The 9352-nt window shown below is 33.4% G+C and overlaps 1 protein-coding gene across 1 annotated transcript; it reads left to right on the top strand.

Annotated features, from left to right (window-relative positions):
- The first annotated feature begins 540 nt into the window (after window positions 1-540).
- LOC123525096 (serine-rich adhesin for platelets-like) lies at window positions 541-6905 on the top strand. Its single transcript, XM_045303840.2, has 2 exons — window positions 541-2188; window positions 2234-6905. Exons 1-2 carry the CDS (start codon window positions 863-865, stop codon window positions 4577-4579), a joined length of 3672 nt encoding a protein of 1223 aa, XP_045159775.2. The 5' UTR covers window positions 541-862; the 3' UTR covers window positions 4580-6905.
- Window positions 6906-9352: the final 2447 nt, after the last annotated feature.

Consider the following 9352-nt stretch of genomic DNA (forward strand, 5'->3'; position numbering starts at 1 on the left):
ATTTAGCTGTTTTAAGCAATTCAACATAGCTCGAGTGTATGTGCTATAGATCCATTCAGCTGGTATATCTTATAACTGGTAAGCTGTTTACATGAAGTTAATTAATTAAGCGATAAAGAAAAATAATTATTCAGTAAAATCAGTAAAAAAATACTTTCTTTTTCAACGTTACAATAACAATAAATACTAGGAATGCACAAAACAAAACAAAAAATGATACTGTAACGGAAAGGGGTAACAATTTATATTATTACAATGGCCTCAGACAAGGTGCTGCAAAATTTAATCATTGCTTTACCACGCGTTTGTAACCGTCTGCATGACGTCAGCTGACAATAGCCATATTCAAGGCAGAAAGACTACAAGATAATTTCTATAATAAAGCTATGTCGAATTAAAGTCCGGATATCATGTCATACTATAATACATCCATCAGTTGTCCTTATAAATTCATGTTTAAACTACAGGCCTCAGAAAAATCTCGGGGCGACAGACAATTTGTCATCTCGCTTGTCAAATACATACATAACACATATATAAACGTTTTGTTCATCTGAAAGAAGGTTTTGTCAACATTAAACCGTAGCGACAACATCTGCCATCTTGGATTATTTAATATAAACTTTTGCGATTACTGTATTGTGTGTGTTTAAGACTGTCCTTCAAAGATCTAAACAACAGAAGATGTAAACATTTGTTATGGATATATTGTTTCAGTATATTACGGGAGCAAAAGAAGATAATATTGATATACATTTTGTAAACAGTACGGATTATAGCATCTCCGTTGGATCACGTGCGCACGGTACTTAAACGTTAAAACAATAACAGTGTGACAGTTCCGGAAAATAACGTGAAGAAAATGAAAACTTTTAAGCCAGTGCCAAATTTTTCCTTTCTCCTTTTCATTTTCATTATTGAATGTATGCAGTTTGCCATGTGTTTAAATATGTGGACTTCGCTGGAGCAGAAACAAGCATCAAATAAAACGCCAGTCAAAAGATGTGTTTCTCCATGTAGAATTTTCCACTCGTGGTGTAAAAATGAAGGGAAATGTAGAGAAAAGGGACGAGATTGCACGTGGTACTGTGAGTGTCCAAGTAATTGTGAAGGTTTCTTTTGTGAGAAAAAAGTCGAAAAGGATGCTACTGCCGCGGGTGGTGGACAAAGTGTTGAGGTGAAAATCTCTTATGAGAAGGAAAAAAAGAAACCCGTTTCCGCGTTTGACAAATCAAAATTAGCACAGGCTTTAGCTGGTATATTTTTGAAAGAAAAACAAACGGATGAAGAAAAGAAAACAATTTTACCAGACGCCATCGAACGAGTGGGAAAAACAATAAAAACAAAGGAAAACGTAACCGCTAAAGTTATAATAAATTGTCCACCAGGTGATTTGTATCCTAAAGCAAAATTTAATCAAATTACTGATTCCACGACCAAGTCAATAAACGTGAATGGTTCAAATACTCAGAATCATTCTAACATGGACTCAGAATCAGTATCTCGACCAACAGAGAATGCGGCATCTGGGGTCACACATTATGTTACTACAAATGCACCTGAGCACCCTACTGTTGTTAGACCGGGCGCTTCACAGTCAACTAGCACTCAGTCAACTGTAACACCTCTGGTAAAATCTTCATTCTCTGTCACATCATCAACGACAGAAGTAACAGAAGCCATATTTAAACATAATACGACCGCAAAGTCATTGGAATCACTTACCAATACACAAACAAAGGGCTCTACACTGCATAAAACTGCTGATTCTTCTACTGTAAAATCAGATCATCTATCGTTAGAATCATCGTCTGAATCACCTACAGGTGTATCAATAGGAGAAAAGAAAACTTTCACATCATCAACAATGTCTCCTACATCAATTAAAATTACTGTATCTCAGTTTTCAACGGAAGCAGATTCAAAGTCTACTACTACCACGGAAATGCCACAAAACAACAATAAAAATAGCAAAGACATCACTCCTCCAGTGGAAAACAGTCTTTACATTAAAAAGACAGACGTCAGAAAAATTTCAGATAAACCAGATTTATTGAACATTATAGAGAAAGCCATTGAAGTAGAGTTTATTTCAACTACTAAAGCTAAACAGCCTTCCGCTAGTCCTATCAAACCTACGACAGAAAGCATGCAGAGCCGCAAAAATAATGACGTAACAACAGAAAATGTTGAACTTAAAGAAAAAACGATCACAGACCAAAATTTATCAAAGAACAATTTAAGAAATACTACAAAACAGGTACATGCAACAATACATAGCGCTAAATCTCAAACCACGGAGAATAATACGTTTCTAAGGAGTACGAGTTCACCGATAGCAAGCAGCACTAGTTTAGCAAAATCAACAACGGCGGAGAAAACACGTGTAACCAAAACGGTAAATGATTTGATTAAAATTAATACATCCGTTAGCTCTAACATAACCAACATACAACATGATATTAAATCTAATGATATGGTTGAATCATCAATAACAAATCAACCGCTTAAAGAACAAAATATTAGTGGGACTTTGCAGATACCAAATACCACAAATATGCTGCACACAAAACAAAATGATCACACTTCGGATGAAGGTGTTTTGACCACTAAAGAGACAAAATCAAAACAAATTACAACAGGTGACGAAACATATCAGAATCCAGCGGACGTCTTAAAACAAATAAACCCTAAATCAACGACGCCACAAGTTGAACGACCGACAAATGACCAAACAACACATGTCATATCCGAAGCATCTTCCACGACAATTTTCAAAACTAAATTTGATACAACAACAACAAAAACGACAACAAAATTTGACGCAGCATCAAAAACACCTAAATTCCCGGCAAACAAAAAAAGTTATTTATCAAAGCAACAAGTGACCGAAAATTCTACGGGAATGAATAAATCAACCCGTGACACTATAGCAACAGGTGAAATAAACACTTTGTCCTCAACTAATGTACCACCAGTAAATCTGTCACATGTAATCACAATGAGTCACGACTTGCCAAAAATTAGTGAAGTTGACATGTCTACGGTACAGACGGTTATGTCGAAAGGAAAAACGACAGAGCAACAAATTTCAAGCAAATCCTCCGAAAATATCACAGAAAGTACTACAAGTCCACCTGCAATGAAACAAGATAGCCAGTCGTCTCCTCCACAGACAACACAGAAAACTTTTAAGGAAACATCTACCGCAGCACCCACTAGTATACAATCAAATCAGCCGACTCGACAAGTAAAAAGCACTCAGACAGTAAATACACATACAACAGAAGGCTCAAGTATGATTAAAAAACAAATACAGACGGTTATGTCGAAAGAAATTACGACGGAGCAACAAATTGCAAACAAATCCTCCGAAAAGATCAAAGAAAGTACTACAAGTCCGCCTAAAATGAAACAAGATACCCAGTCGTCTCCTCCACAGACAACAAAGAAAACTTTTAAGGAAACATCTACCGCAGCGCCCACTAGTATACAATCAAATCAGCCGACTCGACAAGTAAAAAGCACTCAAACAGTAAATACACATACAACAGAAGGCTCAAGTATGATTAAAAAACAAATACAGACGGTTATGTCGAAAGAAATTACGACGGAGCAACAAATTGCAAACAAATCCTCCGAAAAAATCAAAGAAAGTACTACAAGTCCGCCTAAACTGAAACAAGATACCCAGTCGTCTCCTCCGCAGATAGCAAAGAAAACTTTTAAGGAAACATCTACTACAGCACCCACTAGTTCACAATCTAATCAGCCGACTCGACAAATAAAAAACACTCAGCCAGTAAATACACAAACAACAGAAGAGTCAAATATGATTAAAACACAAACTGAGTTACATAACAATGATAGTAAAACTAGTGAAACAACAACAGCTGGAAGAAAACCGGACAATATAAAGCAGACTGCTCCCGTAGCATATCCGTCCCAGACAGAAGGACATCAAAGCAACATACATACGTTAAATAAAACAACGTCTAATAAAGTACAAATTTCAACGTCGCATTATCATGAAACTACAACGGAACAAAAACATACGGTACCACACACTACTCCTGGAACCACTAGTTCTGCTACTTCAACGAAAGTAAATGTATACAATCCAGACGTTGTTGAAAATTCTTCAACAACAGTAAGCGGAAAACAGAATACGGTTACTGGGACAACCCAAACACTATTCAAAAGCACTGATTCTACGAGCAATAAAGCTGCTAGAAATGCATCACCAAGTGTAGCTGATGACACAGGACAGCAGAAGGATAAAAATAATCCAGCAGCTGAATCTGTGACACAAACTGATATCACAACAAAAGCGCAGCCGGATAAACATGAACATACTACGGCCAGTGTAATATATTCGGCTGGTATTGGAGAGTCTAAAATGTCGCTTACAAAGGCATTTCTTGATACAAAATCATCGGAACTGTTAAAAAAATCGAAAGTTAAAAACGAATTATTAAGTAATAAATTGAGTGAATCTGTGAAGGATTTAAAATTTGATCTTCTTAAAATGGGATTGCGTGACAAAGGACTCCCAAGTGATCTTGACAATATTTTATGACGTAAAAATAGTTAGTACAATTTAACATATCTGTCAGTGAAACGGAATTGTTCTTGGACAGAATTGGATTTTAACTACTCATTCGTAACTGTATCAGATCTGTATATCTCTTCAAGGAAGTTACTTTCATAATTGCATATCGAATTGTAAGATATGCGTAAGTGCAATTAAAGTGGTATAAAGACATGTCCAGTGTGTAACAACTGATATGACAGTTAGATATAATAAGGTATTTTTATACGAACTTATAAACATCTGTATCAGGTGACAACAGCGTAATTAATGAAAGTGTATATTTTAAAGCGGAACTTGACTTGTGAAGGCTATAGAGTACTTTATATTGTGAATGGCTAAAAACGTTTAAGCTCAGCTTGCAGTCTATTAAGAAAAAACAGATAGAGAAAAATAGTAATGTTTATAATGGGCATTAATTTGAAATTAAAAGACATTTAATTGCCTAATTTGCAATTTATTTGATTTCAAATGAAATGTTGAGTGATGGTTGTACGCAATCGGAGATGTTTTATACTTTTGGTTTGTCGTATACATATAAACATAAGGAAGAGAAATTCTCCGATGCCATTTGCTACATACATAACAGACAAAATAAAATGTAAACTTCAGCCATAATGGAGCTATTTTTCTCCGATTTGGTCGGATGTTGATGGAGTAGCAGTGCACTGAAATGACAAAAAACCTCTTGCAAGCAAGTGTTGTATTTAAACTAAGAGCGTGACTTGAATGTCAAAGTATAAGGCCATCATGGGCATATCTTGCAATTTATTACATGCTGCTGTCTTCGGTTGATGCATTAATTATTCTCTGTCGACATGGTGACAAAAATAGATATTAAGTGGAGGATAATTCGGACATAATAATTCATGTGTTACTTACTTTGCATAATATGACTTAATGAGAGTTGAGTGATAGATTGTGTTTTACCAAGCATGTATATTTATTATTTCTCCCAACAATAGAAATGAGGAAATATTTAAGTAGATATGTATAATTTATGTACAAATGTAGGCATTTAAGGTCTGATACCTGTTGAATATGTAAAAAGACCATTCTTATGTATGACAACGGCGTCAGCCTTAATAACGTAAGCTCCAGAATAGCTACGAAATTAAAATAAAGAATTATGTATATTAACTGTTTTTAAACTGAATATGTTGTTTGTATATTTGATCGTTTCTGTTATCGACTGTTTGTTGTTTGTCACTTTATGATGGTGAAATCCAAGAGAGTTTTCCATGCTAACGAGCAATGTATAACTTGATTGCACTGTTACATATTTCAAATTAATTAATGTTCCAAGGGAACAAACATTCGTATTTGAAACTGTTTTGCTATTGTTTTATTTCTGGAAAATAACTTAAATCAGTACTATCAAGTTATACATTGTTGCAGCGTATAACTTTCGTTTGATACATTTCGCACCAACATTTTACAGAATTGTCATTTCTTAAATGAATGTTTAAGGTTCCATGTATGTAGTTTGTTACTACATAATACCGTTAGATATTGAATTATAACTTTTCATTTTCGAATTATGAGAGGAAAGAATGTCCCTTTCATATATTCGTATGTTATGGACATGCCCTAAAATGTATGCCGATATTTGAGGCTGTCTTGCTATTAAAATGTAAAAGTTTTCATTTCATGTAATGGGAACGGCAATAATTTTCATTTCACCATGTGAATAGCAATATTTTTATTTCATGTCAAGGGAAATGGATAGTTCGTATTACTACTACTTTTTTATTTATTTTTTACTTTTGTTTTCAACGAATCAAGATAGGGTAGCAGTATCTAGAAATATTAAAACATTAGGAACGACAACTCTTGAAAGACTGGTTTCGTAATTCGTATGCGATTAGAAGTTATAAAAGTGTAACGTATTTTCAAAATTGTACAGAAAATTTTCGCCCCTTTTTGTTAAAGCAGTTTGGATATCAAATGAATATCAAATGAATGATAAAATAATAAAATTTAGCGGAGATGATTGCAAACTAGAAATTGTTAAAACAGAATTGTATTTTTCATATGAAATAGAATCCGCTCTGTAATGTAGCAGCTATTGTTTTCGACATTATATTTGCAATGTGCTTTTAGCTAATGGAATAGGTTGCATTTAGCTACATGTTGCTAGTTGCATGTAACATTTACATAATTGATGAATTTACATGTATACGTATATGCAAAATTGCTTTCAAATTTGTAGTTGCTTCTGACACAAGTGTATATACAAATAATTTGTCTATATAATTTTATTATGTAAAAAACAAAACCTGAGTAATTGCTCATTAAACGTATATAATAAAAATGTTGTTGTTTTATATAGGTTAGCACGAGTTAGTAAATACATTTTAAACAGTCAGTATTTCAATTTACTTTGATATATATATATATCTATACGGTATAGGTCAGTTTACTCTGACATATGTATCAACCTAAACAAGGTTTAAAACCTTAAAACCCACGTGACTTCCGAATACCGTACACACGGTGAAAGTGTCTCGATTTAGGTAATTTTTTCCCGATATGACGGAAAGTCGTATGTTAAAGAGCGTCGAAGACAGCAGAATGAATGCTTTCTTCCACGCAAATCGTCTGCCATCAGTTCTCAGTACTTTTCTCAAACATTTAGTCCAACTGCCGAAAAGTGTACGTTATCAATAGAGTTCTTCAACGACAAGCAGTTGGGCGAAGTGTTTGAGAAAAGTACTGAGAGATGATAACATACGCTTTGTGCGGAGGAAAGCACTTATTTTGCTGTCTTCGACGCACTATATCTTTTAAAAATCCGTCTATAGGCAAAATGTTACCTGAATCGGAACGTTTTCTCCATTTGTACGGTATCCAAAATTCACGTTTGTTGAGAAAAATTTGATATCGCGTAAACATTGTTTTTGTTTACGGTAAAACGGTACTTTGATATTTATGAAAAATATATTTTACTATTATTTTATTGAATTCTACGTTAATATTACAAAATGTAGACGTAGATTTTAAATTTCTGCAAGATATTCTCAAAGCATCTATACTGAACTATAAGTCACAAAAGAAACCTTCTTCAAACAAAGAGTTTTATTTTTTAATTTTTTTTTTCAACAAAACAAAACAAAAAACCCCTAAAAAAACAACAACAAAAACATTAGTTATCAGATAGAATTTGAAGCGAACTGAATTCTGTTAATAGAAAAAGTGGAAACTTCACAGGTCGCACAATAAAAATGAAAACTGCAGGCGCGGTTCAATTGAGCGTGTCGGAATTTCAGACTTAAAAGCGCAGATGAATAATCTGAATTCTGAAACATAAACTTAGGAATGACGAATCTTTAATTTATCATAACTTTGTTCATAGCAAATTCATACTTACGTTATTTTTCTAAACTGTCTGTAGCCGAAGAATACACAATCTTACAAAATGAAAATTCCGCATTTTCAAGTTTCAAATTATGATGAATACGGGCCTTGGCTTATATTCTATGTGCATTGCCTGTGTTAAGTAAGAACTTATTGCAATAAAACTTTGCACGAATGTGCCCCCTACATCGATTGATAGCTCGGTAAAAATCAGATTTATTATGAACAAACTAACAAGCTTTGGGGACAGGACAGTCGTGGGGCTTTGATTAAATTTTCTTTATTCGTTGTCAATTGTCCTAATTTAAAAATGAAAACGGTATCTTTCAACCAAACTTTCAAGCACATTTGAACAAGACTATTCTGAATTGTCTTCAAAATGGGACAACTATTTTTAATGGTAATGAGACACTGGTGTCATTATTTGTTATTTATTATAACACTGTTTTTAAGTCAAGTCAAGTCAATACTTTTATTCGGAGTCACAGTTTACATATTGTAAATACATGTAAACAGATACACACACATCAATCCGAAGGGATAAATCAAATGTTCAAAGACTCTAGATGTCACTCTATTTTATTTCAATAATGTTTCGGTGTCATGGCCTTATCAAAATGATAAAATTTCAAGTAACACTCTACATCTTAGCGTTCTTTGAATACAACAACAATAACAATAATAATAGAGCTAACAACAAAGGAAATAAGGCCAAAACGTTATTGACATAAAATAGAGTGAACTCCATAGTCTTATTTTATTCTTGAAACTAAAATTTCAAATTCGATACATTCAAGTAAGATAATTATAAAAGATGAAATGTTTCTGTCGAACAATGTTATAAAGGACACAAAAACAAAAAAACAACAACATTATTTCAGTATTCAAGTAGGCCTATCCGCATTGAAATACAAATATCTCGTATCTTGTGAGATTTTTAGAATGAAGACGGCCTCATTACCAACTTTTAGTAACATCGATCTATTGGAAAATCGATAATTTTGCCTATATAAACAAAGAAGGAAAAAAATACTTAAACTTAAATAGAAAAAGTTCTATTAGGAAATCAAAAATTCGATACCCCACAAATTAAAGTTTAATTTATTCCAGATATTATAAATATTTTTTAAAGACTTTTTCAAATATAACAGATAAAATGAGATATTTTCCGCAAAAAAATCAAAAATTCGATACCCCTAAAAATGTAGAAAAATTATTCAGTTTTCGTTATGTGTAATTTGTTTTAAATTTTATAATGGTTTGTTTGGTCCTTTTTGCATTTTAGTGTGTACAGTGAACATTTCTTAAAAAATTCCGGCATTTTCCGCCGTTATCCGTAAGTATTCGGAAGCTGTTACGGAAAGTAGTGTCGTCTGCTAGTCTGACTTTGTCGGTACAAATTGT

Source organism: Mercenaria mercenaria, chromosome 3 (assembly GCF_021730395.1).
Source record: "Mercenaria mercenaria strain notata chromosome 3, MADL_Memer_1, whole genome shotgun sequence".
NCBI classification, from domain to species: Eukaryota; Metazoa; Mollusca; class Bivalvia; order Venerida; family Veneridae; genus Mercenaria; species Mercenaria mercenaria.